An 18,876-nucleotide genomic window follows, 5' to 3' on the forward strand; every position below is an offset into this window, starting at 1 on the left:
GAGGGCGGGGTCTGGGACTTGAGCTGGTGGGGAGCTGGGCATGAGCTGGGATGCGGGGGTCTGGAACTTGAGCTTGGGGGGAAGGAGCCTGGGGTCTGAGCTGGGACAGGGGCAGGATCTGGGCCTGAGCTGGGGGGGATCTGGGACTTGAGCTGAGATGGGGGGGTCTGGGCCTGAGCTGGGGGTGGGTGGGTCTGGGACTCAAGCTGCGGGGGAGCTTGGGGCCTGAGCTGGGATGGGGGGTAGGGAGGGTCTGGGCCTGAGCAGGGCCGGGGGTCTGGGACTCAAGCTAGGGGGAGCTTGGGACCTGAATTGGGACCGGAGGTGGGGGGAGGGTCTGGGCCTGAGCTGGGATGGGGGTCTGGGACTTGAGCTGGGATGGGCGACCCTGGGGCCTGGTTCCCATCTTCCAAACCAAGTCCAGGGGCCCGAGTTCCAAGCTGGGGCTGAGCGAGGTTCAGGCCCCCGGGGCTGCGTTCTGAGGTGGGGCTGGAAGCCCAGTTTCTGGTGAAGCCCAGTCCCGGGTTGCGGCCATTGGAGGGGGGAGCTGCATAACACCTGGTGCTTTGCATGTTCTCAGCATGGAGCCCAGCGGAGGGGCCATGTCTCAGGTTCATTCACACCCCAGGTGGAATTCAGGGGGCGTGACCCTCCCCACATGGGGCCCAGAGCCAACAAAGTGCCTGGCGTCTGCCACCAGCTCTCTGAGGCAACCAGGGGGTGGACCTCTGCCACAGCTCCCATCCCCTCACTGGTGTTTGCGGGGAGCAGGAGGAATCCAGGATGCGGCCCCTGGCAGCAAAATGAGGTTGTGGAAGGGCAGTGCCACTCCGACTGCGTCCGAGTGGGGAACATCCCCATCTCCTTGGCTGTCTGGTTTGAGATCCCACCGAGACACCCTCCTTCGCCCTCTGAACCACACCTTGGGCTGAGCTCCCCCTTCCTTTGTGGTCCCACGTAAACCCTTCCATTGCAGGACTGACTGATGGGTGTTTTCGCAGATCAGACTTCAGGGGCTGGACACCTGAGGGGGGAGTTGAGTTTGCAGGAAGTGGGGTTGAGTCACCATATTCACATTTTTTGCCCATGCCAATACAACAGAAAGCCGCCCCAGTGGAGAAGCAACTCCTTGGGCCCTGCCTGGAGCACTTGGGAGGGCCCAAGGGGGTTGGGGAAAGGTTGGCAAGTCACACCTGTGTCTGGTGCTCCTGCAGCATGTGAATGGGTGTAGTGACCCAGTTCACCTGGAACAGGCTGTGTGTGACTGTTCTCTCCCGGGGGGCACATTTCACAATGCGAAGGACTATTTAGTGTTGCTACCATGACAATAAATCAATGGAAATTAAAACGGAAGGGTGTGGGGTATCTTTAATTACATAGACAAGCAACATGTCTCATAGACTTGAAGGGTCACAAGGGAGCATCACGAACATCTGGTTTGACTTCCTGCAAGTTGCAGGCCAGAGAATCTCACCCACCCACTCCTGTAATAGACCCAGAAACTCTGGCTGAGTTACTGAAGTCATCAGCTCATGACTGAAAGGCTTCATGCTACAGAGAATCCATCATTTACATTAGTGCCAAATGGTGTGACGAACTGGGAATGTTCTTAATGTTTTCTCTGAATACGGTGTTGGTTCCTCAGTGTCCCCTATGCAGTTCTTAATATCTAGGTGGTGGGATAAGGGTGTATGGGTCCTGCAGAGCAAAGGGCCAGTGCCCCTAAATGCCTGACCCTCTGTCTCCTAGCAACTGATGGCCTGGGCCCCTCCCCTGCAAAGGTGCCAATTGAAGGTGTTGGAGACAAAGATCAGGTGACCTCCTGGCCCGGGAAAGAGAAAAAGCCCAGGGAGGAGGGGCTGGAGAGGGTTTCAGTGTGAAGCTGGCAGGAAATGGAGAGGGGTTCCCCGATGGGGCTTGGGCTTCCCAACGGGGATGTGGCCTCCCTGGGGCCCCAGATGGACCTAACTAAAGGGGGTCCTGTTGTCTGTACCTGCAAGACCTGTCGTGGACTGTGTTCCTGTTGTCTAAATAAACCTTCTGTGTTACTGGCTGTCTTAGAGTCCTGATGAATTGCAGGAAGCCAGGGGTGCAGGGCCTTGTATCCCCCCACTCTCTGTGCCAAATGGTTAGAGAAGGAAGAGGGGGAAGTGGGAGCCTGGACGCCTGGGTTCTATTCCCAACTCTGGGAGGGGAGAGTGGCGTAACGGATTCAGCAGGGGACCAGCAGCCAGGATTCTATTCCTGGGTCAGCCGCTTCCTTACAAGTTATTTCTCCATGAACGGTCCCAGCGATTGTCACCTGCCCCAGGAGCGGTCAGTGAGAAACATTTGGAAAGTCTTTGGAGATCCTGGGATGGAAGACGAGGCCCTCATGGGGCAAGCAATACATCCCAATGAGTCAGCTGTGGGTCTCTGCTCCTGTCATATCTGGATACTTCGGTGTGCTGAGCATTCGTGGCAATGGCTGTGTGCCGTGTGTTGGTGTGCGGCTCTCGTGCCTTTCCATGGCCCCAGCTCCCGGCATGGGGAGAACGTTTGTCACTGTGCACTCACCGTCCTCTGGAGAAACACAGAGTCGGTGCTTGTACAGCTGGTCTCTGAAGAGGGCCCCATGGCTGCTAATAACAAATCCACTTCCCTAGGAGAACCTGCCCTTAGCTTCACCTACAGCCTTGCCAGGAGCTCTCAGGAAGTTGCCCTTAACCTGTTGTGGTCACTGAGGCAATTGATGGCAAAGGCCTGCTTAATTCTTCTTACTCTTTGGACTGCAGTAGCTTTTCCAAGAGGTGACAACTGGGGATTGGGGCCCCGTGGGGGTAGGTGCTATCTGAGCACCAATGGATCCCCTGCCTCTCAGAGCTGGGTACTGAGCATCTGTAGCTCCTCTTGACTTCAGCTGGAGTGTGTGTGTGGGGGGGCCCTCGCAGGCCTGAAAAACCTGTCCCTTAGGGGTCAGCTTGTACTTGGGTGCAGATTGGGGGTCCCAGGCCCAGATGCATCAGGGCCCAAGGCCTGAGAACATCTGCCCCTTGGTGGCTCGATTAGGGCGCCCCAAGAACCCAGCTCAGCAAACTGCTCCATGCAGGCAGACCCCCGGCGCCTCACTGACTTCACTTCACGTCAGCGGCCACTGATGACAATCCAAAGCCGGTTTTGAGCCTTCTAGCTGATGCGAGTAGATTGGGTCAGCAGGGAGAAAAGTTCTCTCAGTGGACAACCGGCTGGCTGGGAAAGTTATTGCATATGCAGCTACTCTGAGCATACCCACCCCGGGCTGGCTTTTAAAATAAAGGGCTGGATGCAGTTATGACACTGCCAATGACAGAGGAGTAATGACAGCTCATGATTTAGGGCGTGAACTGCTTGCCTGGAGGGATCAGGACAGGATTTCCGCCCTTCTGTGATATATTGCATGAATGGGATGGCACATTCAGAGCACGATGAGCTTTCGTTCTTTTAAAACTTATGTCACACAAAAAAAACTGGCAAAATGTTGCGCTAACAAAATCTGTTTTTCCCCCAGGTTAATAGCCTGGTATTTTTACCCAAGTAGACCAGTTTGTACCCACAAATTTTCATCTCAGAAGAAATTCACCCATCTAACCTCTGCGTCTCGTCTCTGGTGTTTCTAAAGCAGACATGCAAAGGGACACAACTTACTAAATGTGGTTAATTACAGAGGCAAGTCTGTGAGTGTGGATGCTGGCCAAGAGGCACTCAAATGCACCCAGAGTCTTTGATTTGTAAACTGCCTAATGGCCAGTGCTGAAAAGGCCTGGACTCATGGTTTGTCTGGCTTAGCTGGTTCAGGGGAGCAGGGCTTCAGCTGGGGCTGGTATGAATTCAGAGGGACTCCACTGTTGCGAACTGAGTTGCTCCAGTTTCACGTGGGTGAATTTGACACCCAATGCATTGGTGTAACTGGGGTGAGACTCTAGCCCTAGTTCTGCTGAAGTCAGTGGTGTTACCCTGATTCACCCCTCTGTTACTGAGATTGGAACCTGACCCACCCCTTCTGACTGTGGGGTTTCCTTGCTTTCCTCTGGAGCACCAAGCACCCATCATGGCCAGGGCCCAGAGTAGAATCATAGAATATCAGCATTGGAAGGGACCTTGGGAGGTATCTAGTCCAACCCCCTGCTCAGATCAGGACCAATCCTGAGACAGATTTTGACCCCCGTTCCCTAAATGGCCACCTCAAGGATTGAGCTCACAAACCTGGGTTTAGCAGGACAATGCTCAGACCACTGAGCTGTCCTTCCCCCAGGACAATGGGTAGCCCTAGGGTAATATTTCTTGCTTCCTGCATTGAGGTGAACAGAAATTTACCGTTGACTTAACAGCAGTTGGACCTTGTCTTCTCTTCTGCAGTCACTGATGCCCCGTGGGTCTGTTTTCTACAGTGGGAGATGTCTGCCTTGCCACCAGATCAGTGCAGCTCCCACCCAGACACAGCTGCACAGGTTGCATCTGTCCATCTAGGGCCAGGCAACCGCTGATGGGAGAAATGCATCTGCCCCCTGTTCACACACGGAAAGTTACGCTGATGCAACACTGTGTTCTGGGCCTCACATGAGCGATACTGTGCATCACCCATGGGAAGGAGCTTGCTTTGCTCAGACGCTCAGGCCTGTGTTTTGCAATCGGTTGAACCCCTGAAGCTGTTTCTGAGGCAAGCCCCGAAGCCAGGCAGAAACACCCCAGGAATGTCAGCCTCTGCCAAGTGGGGCTGTGTCTCTTTAAAAGCCCAGACGAGGCCTCGCGATATGTACGCAGAATAGAGCAGGCGTGGGAGGCACATTCTTCAGCCTGCCTGCTCTGCAAATCTGGGAGCAGGCGGAAGGGGAGAGCCAGACCCGCGGTGAGCTCCGCTCTTGGCAGACGGCTCCTGCACGAGGAAGGGAGGATGGCAGGTAAGCGGGCCGAGCGAGCCGGGAAAAGGAATGCTTTTGCCCTGTTTCCTGATTAAACGCCTCGCAGTGAATCATCCTGTCGATAGCAGCAGGACGCGCCAGCGCAGGGTTCGACGGGCACATCTGCACGGCCCAGCCTGGCCGCCCCAGGCTAGCGGGACTCGGGCTCAAGCTCCGAGTTGAACCAGCGCTTTGGAGTCTCTGAGGCCAAGGGGAGGGTGGGCTTTGGGGGCCGAGCGCCAGCCTGAGCCACAGGTTCAGAGCACCACATGCACAGCTGGTCCGACAGAGCTAGCCTGGGGGCCGCAAGCCCGATCCCTTGGCCTGGCCTGGCACACTGCTGCAGGCTGTGGATGGACAGGAGCGGGCCCTGCCCCTGAGCAGTGTGGAAGAAGAGATGTCTAAGAAGAGGAACGGGGCAGAAAGAGAAGGAAGGAGTAAAGGGGAGAGACAGGAAGCGAGAAGGGGTGTCTGGAAGCTGAGCCCCCATGGTGCTGGGTGTGGGATGGAGAGAGGGAGAGACGGGTGTGTCTGAGGATAGCTAGACAGGTCATTGGGAAGATGATAGATCAATAGATCTGGCAACAATGAGATGACAACTGGGTAGGCAGAATCTAAAGCAAGAGCTTCTCCTTATTCACTACTGATCTTTATTATCATGAGCCAGAAATGGGCCCGCCACGGGGGAGCCTGCATGGAAACGCACAATAATCCCCTGGCTGTAATAGCGTGTGGGAACGGGAAAGTGCTTAGCTCATGGGCCCGGCCAGAGCCCAGGGAGCCAGGGGAATTCATTGTCTTCTCCCCAGGTTACACACCCGGCCACACAGGCACTAAGTGAAAACCAGAAGGGGCTCTGGGGGGCTCTGCGGCTCCTGGCTCCCCGCTGCACACTGGGGTGAGAGGCAGCAAGAGAGGGAGGTGAGGGATAGCGCTAGGGGCCAGGAGCAGGCTGCCATGAGCAATCGAGACCCCCAGGATTACCTGGGTCTCTCTCCCCCATCACTTCCCTTCCATTGCAGGGGCCTCAGGTCCTCCTATTCTCTGCACCGCAGCATCAGCGACCCCTCCTCTGTGCCCTCAGCCTCATGGCCCTTTGGTTCTGGGGTCAGTCAGTATGACTGGGGGTGGGGTGGGACGCAGGGAACTCTGGGACCAAATCCAGACTCGTCCCTCGCACCGGGGACTTTTGGGGGCTGAGGTCTGTGCAGCACAGCCCTGGTGTGAGCGGATGCGGCTCTGTACCGGGGTGGGTCCCTCACGGACTGTGAAGGAGAGAGAGCAGGCAGAACAGAGCTACGGTGCCAGGGAGGCGGGCGCAGGAGGGAGAGGGCGAGACAAGGGGTGTTGGGAAACTGGCCGCCTTCCCCTGGGGAACGGCAGGTCCCGGCTTGCTTATCTGATCTGGTTCCCGCCGACGCCACCTGCAGAATTCACACAGAAGCATGAATCTCTTCGCGTCCTGTTGGCGTCCATTCACCCTCGCTGCTTGCCTCCGGCCCCCAGCAGCTAACATGGCTCTCCTGCTGCCGGCTGGTGCCCCCATGCCACCCCACATGGGCGCAGCCATAGGCAGGCTCAGAAACCCGGCTTGGGTCCCCTGCACTGTGCCAAGGGGTCTAGTGTCGTCAGCTCCCCCACCCCACGCCCACACTCAGGTGACAGCTGGACTTCTCTGCCCAGCTGCAATGCCCACTGGGTAAGACTGGCTAACAGGGGGCCTAATTCAGACTGACAAAGCCCTGCTTCCAGCGAGAGCGCTGGTTACTTGAGGGGTCCCAGAAGGCTCTGGTCAGGCCTGGCGGTTTGGCAGAGGGCCCACCTGCCCAGCCGGATTAATCTGGTTCAGTGCATCAAACCATTGCCAGGAGGAGCCCGAGATGTGGCGCTTCTTGCTACTGAAGGCTCTGTGCGGTGTGGACACATCCGCCAAGCCTTTATGAGTGGGATCCTGGCGTGTAGCTTCAGATCCGGAGACAGTGTTGGCCCAAAGCTCATCACGTTCCTCCTGGAAGAGCCTGCCCGGACTGGAAAGCCACCAAGCCAGCTCAGGACAGCTGGAGGGCAGGGCTCAGCTTGGCTGAGGACAACTGGAGACCTCGAAGGAATGACCAGAGCTGGGGAAACAGAGAGCAAGGAGATAGGGACTTGAGGACACGCAGATGATAAAAGATCAGGGGCCAGATGGACTGCTGCTGTAAATTGGCATATCTCCCTTGACTTCAGCCAGGGTGCTACAGGTCTTTGACTTCTGTGGAAAGATGCTGATTTACACCAGTGCAGGATCTGGCCCCAGGTGTTTGGTGCAAACAGAGAAGAAGAAGATATCTGAGCCCAAGCAAGGGACAGCTGCCAACTGAAAAAGAAACGCACAGGAGGCGAATAAGAACACAAGAACGGCTAGACTGGGTCAGACCAGTGGTCCATCCAGCCCAGTGTCCTGTCTGCCAACAGTGGCCAACACCAGGTGCCCTAGAGGGAATGAGCAGAACAGGGAATCACCAAGTGATCCATCCCCTGTCGCTCATTCTCAGCTTTTGGCAGATGCAGCAGAATGACTAGCACTAACAGAGCATGTCTCTGATGCAGGCTCTGGGGTGGAGCACCTCACTTGGGGAGCAAGTGCAGGGACCCAGAACAGGCTGTGCTCTAATGGTCTACATGGGATGCTCTCACTGGATGTTTTCTAAAGCAGCAATGTCTCCTCTGCTCCTGCAACAACACTCCTGGGTGGGTCGGTGGCAGGGACTGACCTCCAACCTCTCCCTGCGAAGCCCGGGGGAGCTGGGGGATCAAGCCTGCTAGCTGTGAGCAGCAGCGGGTGGCTCTCCTCTGAGGCTGGAGGGAGTCGTAACGCACTCTGCTGGCATGTGATCCTCCAAGCCCTGCCCCAGAGATAGAGCCGACCCTGAGCCCAGACTTGGGCATCTGTCCCCATGCCCTGTCCTGTTGGGTGTGGGGCTGATGTCACAGCTTCCTACCCCGCCCTGTCTGTCACCCATCAGGGGGTGGCCAGCTGCTGGTGCACCATGACCCCTGCAATACAGGCTTTGGATCCGCTGCTTCGGCCCCATCCCTTCCTTCCTCACCTGGAGCTCCCGTGGGGGCTCTGAGGGGACGTAATGGGCAGGAACAGGCTGGAGCTGGCACTTGGGCACCTGGGGAGAGGTGCCCTAGGAACAGAGTGAAGGAAAATGCAGGCGTTTCACCTGGAGACGTGTCCTGGGGTGAGGCCCAGCTCCCAGGGCAGATTGCCTCCCAGAGCAGAGTGCATCGCATGGGGCATTTGGAGTGAGACCAGGGCGAAGCGGGGAGGGAAAGGGCCACCTTGTGCCGGCAGGGAAGAGGCAATGGCCTAGTTGCCTTCCTGGGCCCAGTTCATCTGAGTCGGGTCCTGCTCTGGTCGAACCCAGCAAACCCACTGAAGCTAATGCAGTGACAGGGGTGAAGTGAGGGCCGGAGCGGGCCCTGGAATGCGTGGGGCATATTCTCAGTGGGCACCAGCCGACAGATCTCAGCATGAGATGGCCACACGCCCCCTTGCCTGGGCAGTGCGCTGCCTAGCGCTTAGCCGGAGCAGGTCAGCCCCTGGCAGCGGCAGCCTGCGGGCAGGAAAGAGGAAAGGCAAACAATAGGATGCACTTCCCTTGCCACACATCCTGTGCTGGATGCGGCTGCCGTGCTGCAGCCCTGCCTGTTGGCTTGAGCGTGCAGCATGCGCCCGGGCTCCGGAAGCTCCAGAGGAGCGGGCAGAGCGGAGCTCCAGTGGGTGCTAGACTTTCCCCCCAGAGGGAGCTGAGTTGAGGCTGAGGTTTTGCAGGCGAAAGGACTAGCTGAAAGCCGCCTGGCAGCAGCAGGTAACGAACCTCCTGTACTAGACTCTGCGTCCTACCCAAGGTGTTGATCTGCTGGGGACAGAGGCTGCGCTGCCTGGCTGCTGCAACCCCCCCGCCCCCCACATAGCAGGACAAACCAGCCCAGCCCAGCTAAGGGCAGGGCGAGCTTCCCCCGCCTGCATGATCTGCTCCCCCTTGGGGAGCCGGTGTCTAGAGAGGAGCTGGGTCTCCGGTGGCTTCGGCCCCTCCCCCTGCACATGCAGGGGTGGCGCTGCTGGCTGCAATGGGGCTGCGCCAGGGCTGCAATTCCCCAGGCGGGTCCCTCTTCCCCCGTGCAATCAGGTTGCCTCATCCCCTGCCCTGCCTCGTGCCATGTCGCTGGGCTGGGGTTTCCAGCTGGGAGGGTTTTGACATGAGGAATCTCCGGTGGGATGCCACCCAGGGAGGTGTGGCAAGACAAAGGCCGGTGCGTAATTACAGCCCATTCCATCTTCTCCTCCTCCTCCTTCTCCGCCATCTCTGATCCGCTGGGAACTAGCCTCATTCCTTTCAGATGAGAGGTGGGCAGCAGGTTACGCCAGTCGAGTAATTATTGTTGTCGTCTGCAGCTGGGAGGAGGCAGGACCCTGGGGGAAAGGAGGTGGGAGTGGCAGGAGAAGGGAGGAGCCAGACAGCTGCCAGGGTTGGGAGCTGTACATTCACTCAGCGTGTTGTTTCCATCGCAGCCTGAGGAGGCGCTGTGGTGCGGGGGAGTTCATAAATCCATTCACAAGGGAGCATTTGATTATCCCATGTGACCTGCACGACCCCGGCCAGAGAACCCCAGTCACGGATCCTGGCATCAAAGGCTAAACCCCAAAGGGATGGTTAATAAAATCCAGCCTGAGCTCCTGCGTAACCCAGGCTGGAGAATTCCCCCGTCCTGCCAACTGGAAACAGCCAAAAACCATGAGATGGTCTTAAAAATTACGAGATTAAAATCTCCCCCCTGCAACATCTGGGTTTTTTCCCTTCACTTTCCAGGGTCGGAGCCTTTAGGGCGCCCCCGGGGCACATTGTCCCACTCTCCCGTACAACCCCGAGAGCTGAAAACGGCTGGAATTGGCACTGATTATAGACTCCTGGCAATGCAAGGTTGGCCGGGCCCCCACGAGGCCACTAGTCCAGCTCCCAACCCGAGGCAGGACCAAGGAAATCTGGACCAGCCCTGGCAGGGGTTTCTCCAGCCTGTTCTTAAAAACTTGCAGAGACGGGGGTTCCACCATCTCCCTGGGTTACGTGTTCCTGACCTTGCGAGTCAGATGCTTTTCCTAGTCTCTGTCCTTCATCTCCCTTGCTGCAGATGCAGCCCATTTGTTCTTGTCCTGCCTTCAGGGGACTCGGAGAGCCACTGATCGCCATCCTGTCTGTAACGGCCCATAACAGCTGTGCAGGCTGCTCTCAGGTTCCCCCCACACCCCCGTCTGCTTTCCTCAAGACTAAACGTGCCCAGGTTTTCTAACCTTTCCCCATGGATCAGATTTTCTCAACCTCGGCTCATTTCTGCTGCTCTCCTCTGGACTCTCCCAGTTTCTCCCCATCTTTCCTAAGGCTTGATGCCCCGAACTAGGCGCGGTGCCCAGCTCAGGCCTCTCCAGTGCCAAACAGAGCTGGACCATGACCTCCCGTGTCCTGCATACGACACACCTGCTAATACATCATCTCCTGACTCCAGGAGCTGGGACTTGAAAGAAAACATCAAATATTGCGTGACTTGTGATAAACTTGCAAGTGTTGGCAGCAGCGATTTCACCGTGGGATGCTGGCTCGTTCCCTAGTGGCTTGCTCGTGGCCCTGTTGTTGGTCCAGCCTTGTTGCCAAGTTCCTAGGCTGGATCCGCCCCCAACTCCGTTTCTCCCTGGCTATATCTTTGTGCTCGGCACCATGGAAATGATCCTCCAGGCCTAACGCCCGGATGTGGCCCATCTTGTCCTTTTGCCCTTTGGTTGAGCCCCAGGCACAGCGCTGCTCCAGGGTGAAGAGATCAACGCACGGGAACCAGATGGCTCCCCACTTGCTCCCAGGTCGGGCTGGGATCTCTCCCCTTAAGGAGAACCAGACTCACTGGGAAAGGGGACAAGCCCCCTCTGCTCTTGCTGCCCCCTGGTTCGGGGCATGGCTTACACGCCAGCCCCAGCCACTGGATGGAGATGGGACAAGGGGACGGGACGGGGGTGAAAGGAACCCCTCTTGTTGCTTCCGTTTGAGCCATCCAGGGCTGCATCTGCTGGTGGCGCAGGGGGAGACAAAGGCAGTGACCCGAGAAGGGCTCTGCTCCCAGGCCGAGCTGCCGTCCTGACACCGGCAATGCTGGATTTACTGGGGTTTTCACTGGGAGCAGCAGCAGAGGGAGACTGCACTTTCTCCTACTGCTTGGACCTGGCTTCTCTGCTTCCCTCTCCCTGCCTCATTCTCCCCTTCAGACCTCCACCTGGCTCGGCGCCTCCCACCCCTGTTCCCTCCGAGCATCTCCCATGTCCCCCAATCTCTCCCCACCAGCGCCTGCAGCAGCCCCCCACTAAAGTCTGTACAGTCCGTCCCTGGACCCCCTTCTGAAATCCCCGAGTCCATATTCCACCTGTAATGACCGGGTCACACACTGGACTTGCCCTGCTTTAAGGGGACCAGCTCCTACTGCCAGACGTGCTTGGCACAGCTCCCCTGCTGCTTAGCTTCTGGGCACACATCCAGGGCACACATCCTGTATACGGCCTGTACTATAACGAGCCCTGCAGTACTGAGAGCCTACAGGTCGTATACAGAGGGATATTGACCAGGGATAGGCCAGGGTGAACTGAGATCAGAATTGGCCCAGAGCAGGTGAACTCTCACAGGGCCCCCCTGGAAATCAGAGCCCTGCGTTCATTGCTGCATAGAAGTGGGGTCACTGCCAGAGTCTGCAGCACCCAGCCTTTCCCAGCAGGTGACCGGTGCCCACCAGGCAGCACGGGCTGGCGCTAACACCTGGCTGCACCGGAGCTGGGACAACGAGCCCCCCACTGCCCTGCTCAGGCATCGGCTCTGTTACCGTTGCAGGGACTAAGGGGACAGAGATGTCGGGTGAGTCGTCGGAGCTGGAATGGGCCCTCCACGTGCTGGTGAAGAACTATGACAAATACGCCAGCGGGTGCTGCAGGAAACCCCGGCGCATCAGCAAGAAGGATTTCCGCAAGATGCTGAGCCGGGAGCTCAACCACATGCTGACGGTGAGACCGGGGGGTGCTAATGGGGAGCGTGAGCCCATGGGCAGCGCCCAGCCATGCCACGGGGAACCCTAGTGTGTGAGTGTGAGCCCACGGGCAGCACCCAGCAATGCCACGGGGAACCCTAGTGTGTGAGTGTGAGCCCACGGGCAGTGCCCAGCAATGCCACGGGGAACCCTAGTGTGTGAGTGTGAGCCCACGGGCAGCACGAGGCCCTGTCACAGGGAACCGTAGTGTGTGAGAGTGAGCCCACAGGCAGCACGAGGCCTTGCCACGAGTAACACTAGTGTGTGAGTGTGAACTCAACACTACCTCACGCTGTCCCCAACCAGCGTCCTTGCTGGCAGCCTGAGGCGGGACCTTGGTGACCGAGCTCCAGTGCTGAGCTCCCTGCCCCATGGCGGGCGTGGGGGTGCCCCTGCAGTGGCTGACCGAGACGCCAGGCCAGCGAGTGCTGCCCCCCAGGCTCCCCAGCCCTTCCTGGCGTTTGAACAGCTCTGCGCTCTCTTCCCAGGACACCGGGAACAAGCGCGCGGCTGACAAGCTCATCTGTGACCTGGACGAGAACAAAGATGGGCTGATCAGCTTCGAGGAGTACTGGACCCTGATCGGTGGCATCGCCAGCCCCATCGCCTGCCTCATCCGCCAGCAGGAACATGGCACCAAGTTCACCAAGTAGCGCGGTCCCAGGGTGCCGGCAGCCCCCCAGATCCCCCCCGGCCCCCGCTCAGAGCTTTCCCTTTGCTGCTTCTCCCTGGGCCATGTGTGATCCCTTGCCCCCCACGGCGCCTCGAGGCCGGCTCCTCCCAGGGACAGCAGATCTCCTTCCAGCTGGGCCTCAGCCCGCCTCCATCAGTCACCTCCCCACCCCCAGCCAGTGCTTGTTCACCCCTCCTGCCCACTGCTGGGCTGGCCTACAGGGCAGCAGAGATACCATCCTCCTGGCCTTGTTAGCAAGCCGCCTGCCGTGTCATGTGGCAGATCCGTGGCCTCCTGGACTCTCATCCCTGACCGGGCCCATGGTGCTGGCAGCCACAGAGCCATAGCTGATGGAGGAGAATTGCCTGTGGCGCTCTGCAGTACAGGGCTTATGTGACACATGCTGCAGTGGGTCTGACGTGCCAAGAAAGCAGGTCTGCATTGTCCCAACAAGAAGGGGATTTGCAGGGACACACGCAGGCACACACATGCACACGCCAATCAGTTACAGCCTGGTTGCTGCCTTTCCCGGGCTCCCCCTGTAGCTCGCTGATTCCGTATTGACCTTGCAGCCCTGGCACCAAACGCCCCAGGGGTGGCTCCAGGGCTGGGCTAACCCCTCGGGGGGAAGGCCCCACCGCCTGTGCAGGGTTCGCAGTGCAGGTGTACCGGGGTCCTGCAGGGCTGGGACGAGGCCCCTTTCTTCTCTCGCTCTTAGGAGGCTGTGCTGGTTTGAACCCTGAGCCTTGCCTGGCCCCATGCTGGAGAGACCTGTGCTGCCAGGGAGGGGTGAAATCCCTCCCTGCCCCCCCAGGCCCCGAGTGGGACAAGCCAGGTTCCCAGCCGTGCCTGTCTCCTGCTGCGTCATGTCCTCACTCTGTGCGTAGAAGCCCTGTGGGCCTAGCTGGGGGTCTAGGCCCAGGCTGGGCGAGGGAGGGGTGCAGCCCCTTGGTGATTCTCTTTCTTAAACCCATTGTGCCAAACTCTGCCCTCAGTGCCTTCCCTGCAGCGCCCCCGGGCCGCCCCCCAGGTGGGGTTCCAGGGCATTGACCCTCATCTACGACTTGAATGGGTCCCATTCCCAGACCTGTCTGGCTCAGGATTCCAGCCCCTGTGCTGGTTAGAAATCAACCCGTCCAAGCCAGTTCTATGGGGCCCATGGGGGCTGTGGGGCTCGCCTGATCTTCCCTAACGCCCCCGGGGGCTGGTGCACGAGCCAGACTGTGAAATCCATAACAATTAAAGTTTGCAATGGGATCGATGTCTGTGTCCTTTGTGCCGGGGCTCTGCCTTCCCCCGGGCGGGCGAGGAGCTCACAGTGCTGTGCCAGGGCGTTAGCTGAGCCTACGAGGTTGGAGAACATCACCATCAGCCCGGGGCCACCGTGTCCCTGACCAGCTGTGCTGGAGAACCCCTCAGCTGGAAGCAGGGCAAGACCCACCCTGCCCTGCTGCCAAAGGGGCTCTGTGGCCTGGCTCTCACCCCACGGAGCCACTGGGACCAGACAGCTGCCTAGGCCAGGCCAGAAAATGGCCTCACCAGAATTCCCAGTGCAGAGCTGCTAAAACCAGCCCATCTTGATTTAAACATGGCCAGCGATGGAGACTCGACCACAAACCTCGGTAAATTGTAGTGAACTCCCTCTTAAACACGTATGGCTTGTTTCTGGGCTGGAGTCGGCTGGCTTCCGCTTCCAGCCGCTGGGTCGGGTTAGACCTTCCTCTGCTGGACTGAAGAGCCCTCCGCTAAATATTTGGATGGGTGGAAACACAGAGTCTAGGGGGCTGGATCCCCAGGGTGAAGCACCCGCCCGCAGAGGGAGGCTGGGAGGTAGGGTGACCAGATGTCCCGCCTTCATAGGGACAGTCCTGATATTTAGAGGCTCCTATTACCCCCACCCCCGTCCCAATTTCTTCTCTCTTGCTACCTGGTCACCCTACTGGGATGGGAGGGACCTGGCGCCTTGGGGAGGGATCTAAACAGGAGTGGTTGATTCTGGAGGGCTTGTGCTCTGTCCCCCCAGGGAAGGATGTGGGGGCTTTGGCACAGAGGGGGATGGGTCACAACCAGTCCAGGGACAGCCAGGGCCTAAATATCTCCTGCCAGAGAAGAGCCTGGTCTTGGAGCTTTCTGTCGGCCTGGCCCTTGGGGCTGAGTTGGGAGCTGGAGGAGGCAGGGCGCAGGCAGGCCCTGTGATCCCCTCTGCCCCCCAGCCTGCAGTGCCCAGTGTGTCACCATGACCCGACTCCTGGCCTGGACTCAGCTATGTTCTCTGCACCTCCAGGCAGTGTCTGCTGGCATGGCCACAGCTCCTCTCTATCGGTAGGACTCAGCCCTCAGGGGCCTCGCAAAGCCACAGAGAATCTATAGTCGGCTAGGCTGGCACTGTGCGGTGCGCATGGGGCACCCTGAGAACCGAACCCACAGCCCCAGCTCTAAAAGCCAGGGCCCCGCCGCATGAGCTAATGGAGACTCTCCATCTGTTGTTTGCAGCATAGGGGCTATGACATAAGGATGGACAGTTCTGATCCCATCCAGCAGAGGGCAGCAGTGGGTCTCGCTCACTCTCACACACAGCATCTGATGCACTATTAAATCGAACTCCTGCCTTGCTCTCGTGCCACCACTAGGTGTCAGCAAACACTAGCACCAGCCGTGAGCTCGGCAGGCCAGTCCCCGCCGCGGGCAGGGGCTCAGAGTGAGCGCAGCTGCCCCCAGGCCCTGTGCACTGACCCCCCCATCCCCCTGAGCACCTGTAATAAACCCTGAGCTCCGTGGTGCCAGTTGGAGTCAACAGAGAGACGTCCGGCCCCGTGGGCTTTGGCTAACGGGGAGCCGAGCTGGGGCAGTCTGGCCCTGTGGGGGTGGGGGTAGCGTTGCAAAGCAGGCCTGAAGTCTGCCTCTCTCTGCTAATTCATCTTCGCCACCTCCCCCTGCCCCCACAGTATTGTCACCCCTGAGGCACAGAGGGGGCACAGGAGTGGCAGAGCTGGGATTAGGGTTGGGGCACTGTGGCCTCTCCCGTCCCCGTACGGGGAAGCCCCCAGGATATTCCTGCTTAGCCTGGTGCTGGGGTGAAGGTTGTTGGGGGGTGAGATACCGACAAACAAGCCCCCATATGGCTGCAGAGGGAGCAGAGGCCCGGAGGCTCTCTGGCTTGGGCCCAGTGGCTGACGGGCAGCATCCCCCGTGGCTCTGCGGGGGGTGATGTCTCGGGTAGGGGGTGTCCAGTGGCATCATTTCCCAGTGCGTCTTAGGGGCAAGCAACACAGAGGAACCTGCTGAACAGGGAGGAGATGCTGCCCTGGTGCCAGCTGCCACGCCTGGATCCCTGGGAACGGGCAGCACCAGCCGGACAGCAGCAGATCCCCTGGGACATGTGCAGTCGCGGCAGCGGTGAGTCCTTAGAATGACACAATCATAGAAGATCAGGGTTGGAAGAGACCTCTGGAGGCATCTAGTCCAACCCTCTGCTCAGAGCAGGACCAATCCTCAACTAAATCATCCCAGCCAGGGCTTTGTCAAGCCGAGCCTTAAAAACCTCTAAGGAAGGAGATTCCATCACCTCCCTAGGGAACCCATTCCAGTGCTTCACCACTTTCCTAGTGAAAAAGTTTTTCCTAATATCCAACCTAAACCTTCCCCACTGCAACTTGAGACCATTGCTCCTTGTTCTGTCATTCAGTATCACTGAGAATAGTCTAGATCCATCCTCTTTTAAACCCCCTTTCAGGTAGCTGAAGGCAGCTATCAACTCCCCCCCCCATTATTCTCTTCTGCAGACTAAACAATCCCAGTTCCCTCAGCCTCTCTGCATAAGTCATGTGCCCCAGCCCCCTAATCATTTTCGTTGCCCTCCGCTGGTTCTGTCTCCAATGTGGCCACATCCCTTCTGTACTGGCGAGACCAAAACTGGACACAATACTCCAGGCGTGGCCTCCCTAGTGCCGAATAGAGGGGAATGATTACATCCCTCAATCTGCTGGCAATGCTCCTACTAATGCAGCCCAAAATGCCGTTATTCTTCTTGGCAACAAGGTCACACTGCTGACTCATATCTGGCTTCTCCTCCTTCTCTCCAAGAACTGGGCATTAAACGTCTCTGTCTGCCCTTCATCTGCTGGGCTGGGGTGAGGGATTCTCGGTCTGGGAGGCGGGCAAACGCCTGGTGCTGGTGGGGGCTGGCTGTTCCTGGGCGGCCGTCTGTGCCCGTGATGTACGGCGTGGTGGGGTGGAGTCCAGCAAGCTGAGTTCAAATCTCGGTTGGTCCCACATAGCCCATCTGCCCCCAGCTGGGGTGTCAGGAGCTGACCCCAGGAGCAGAGCGAGGTGTCCTGACAGTCTGTCCCTGAAGAGGTGTCTGCTCCAGGCCTCAGTGGAAAAACAGGCAGATCAGCTTTAGTCCCTTGGGATCATGGGGGGCTGTGAGGTGGGATTGCGGGGGGCGGAGGGGCAGGATGGGTGGGGGGAAGGATTGAGGGGCAACACAAGGGATGTTTGCAGGCTGGGGTTGACGGTTCCTTTGTTGCAAACCCCCCCCAGTGGGCTTACCCACCCGGCAGTGCAATGACACCCCCAATTTCACCCTGGGTAACCACAGCCTGGTGGGCACCGTGCCTGTGCCTCCCTCCGTCCATGCCTGGGAAGGGTGGGGCTGCCTCCTGGACAGGGAGCAGACACCACAGCCCCACCCTCCCTCCTCTCGCCTCCCCCGCACTGCAAAGCGGCTCAGAGCCAAGTGAAGGCAGGTGCCCAGGGCGGGGCCGGGTGACTCAGCTGGCTGCGCCAGGTCGTCTTTGAGAGCAAAAAGACAAGAAAGGAAAACCTAGTGCAAACGGGAACTCCCGGCTGGTGGACAGAGCCCCAGGGTGTGTGTGTGTGTGTGTGTGTGTAGGGCTGGAGGGGGGTCAGAGCTCCTGAGGTGTGGAGGGCAGAGCCCCAAGGTGTGTGTGTGTGTGGGGGGGGGTGTATCAGGGGCTAGAGCCCCAGGGGTGTGGGTGAGACACCTCCATTTTCTTTTCTTACATTCCCCCTGGGGGAACAGGCCCCACCCTGCTGCCAGTGACGGCAGTGTCCCAGGGGGAGCTGAGTTCAGTGGCTGGAGCATCCGGCCCCGCTCATCTGTGTGTGAACGGGAGGTGTGAAACCAGAGCCAGGAAAAGCACCGGCTGGGTGACACAGAGACATTTGGAGCGAGCGAGGATCTGAGCCAAGGGGCGACGCGTGAGCCCTGCCGCAGACGCTGGGCACCAATCGGCCAATTCTGCAGCCCCCTAGGCCTGGCAAGAACACAAAGGGCTTTGTAATGGGGCAGCCACGTCTATGTAGTTAATCAGTTTTACTCTTCACCGCTGCAATGCAGCCACCTCTGGGGAGAGCAGGGGCAGCTGTTTGACAGGCCCACAGCAACACCGCGTGAGAGTCCAGGCCAGGGCTCAGTGCAGGGGACGGCGTCCGGCTGACGTTGCAGGCAGGGCTGAGGTGGCAGAATGGAATGAGCAGAGCTGGGAGGGGGCCAGGACACTGGGGTTCAGAACCCAGCTCCTGCGAACAGAGCCAGAGACCTGGAATGAGCAGGACGGGGCAGGACGTCCGCTGTAAAGCTCATCTGGCCCCTTGCCCCACAGCCCGGAGCCCCCTACTGATCCCCCTGACCCCATGGCAGCCCCTATTGATCCCCCTTGCCCCGCAGTCCGGAGCCCCCTATTGATCCCCCTGATCCCATGGCACCCCCTACTGATCCCCCTGGCCCTGCAGCCGGCGCCCCCTACTGAGTCCCCCCAACTCTGCCGGTGCCCCTCACTCCCGACCTGTGAGTCTAGCTGTGCACCCCATAAGTACGACCCGTGCACCTCGGCCCAGCCCTGCAGGGCCCCTCCCTCTGGCAGCAAGAGGGGACCCAAGCAGCCCTCAGTCTCTGTGCTGAGGCTGCCAGAAATTGGGCCCAGGTGTGTGTGTGGTGGTGGAGGAGTCTGATCCTGGGAGGGGCTGAGGGGGGGAATCGGGCCCTCCCTGGGAGGGGGTGTTCCTGGGTCGCGTGTCTCAGAGCCCAGCAGCGAGAGCGGCAGCCCCAGTTTCTGGCCCCGGGTTGCGGCACCGCCCGCATTGCTGGCCGGGGGCCAGGGAGAGCTGGGGTGTCCTGCTGGGGATTTTCCACTGGGGCGGGGAGAGTCACAGGCTGCC

At 59.1% G+C, this 18,876-nt stretch overlaps 2 protein-coding genes across 3 annotated transcripts in view; both read left to right on the forward strand.

Moving 5' to 3' along the window:
- ILF2 (interleukin enhancer binding factor 2) overlaps window positions 1-18,876 on the forward strand; it is a 270,325-nt gene that overhangs the window by 87,606 nt on the left and 163,843 nt on the right. The window lies entirely within an intron of this gene.
- On the forward strand, window positions 4,780-13,829 carry S100A16 (S100 calcium binding protein A16). 2 transcript variants are annotated; one of them, XM_032793627.2, is made up of 3 exons: window positions 4,780-4,916; window positions 11,828-11,997; window positions 12,509-13,829. In XM_032793627.2, exons 1-3 carry the CDS (start codon window positions 4,910-4,912, stop codon window positions 12,671-12,673), a joined length of 342 nt encoding a protein of 113 aa, XP_032649518.1. In that variant the 5' UTR covers window positions 4,780-4,909; the 3' UTR covers window positions 12,674-13,829. The 2 variants fall into 2 exon arrangements, with proteins under 2 accessions (XP_032649518.1, XP_032649519.1); XM_032793628.2 differs by lacking the exon at window positions 4,780-4,916 and adding an exon at window positions 8,644-8,773.

Source organism: Chelonoidis abingdonii, chromosome 11, assembly GCF_003597395.2.
Source record: "Chelonoidis abingdonii isolate Lonesome George chromosome 11, CheloAbing_2.0, whole genome shotgun sequence".
NCBI classification, from domain to species: Eukaryota; Metazoa; Chordata; order Testudines; family Testudinidae; genus Chelonoidis; species Chelonoidis abingdonii.

Excerpts from the sequence above, each read along its gene's own strand:
- S100A16 (XM_032793627.2), top strand. Across the intron at positions 11,998-12,508 it reads AGCTCAACCACATGCTGACG|GACACCGGGAACAAGCGCGC; the intron begins GTGAGACCGGGG and ends CTCTCTTCCCAG.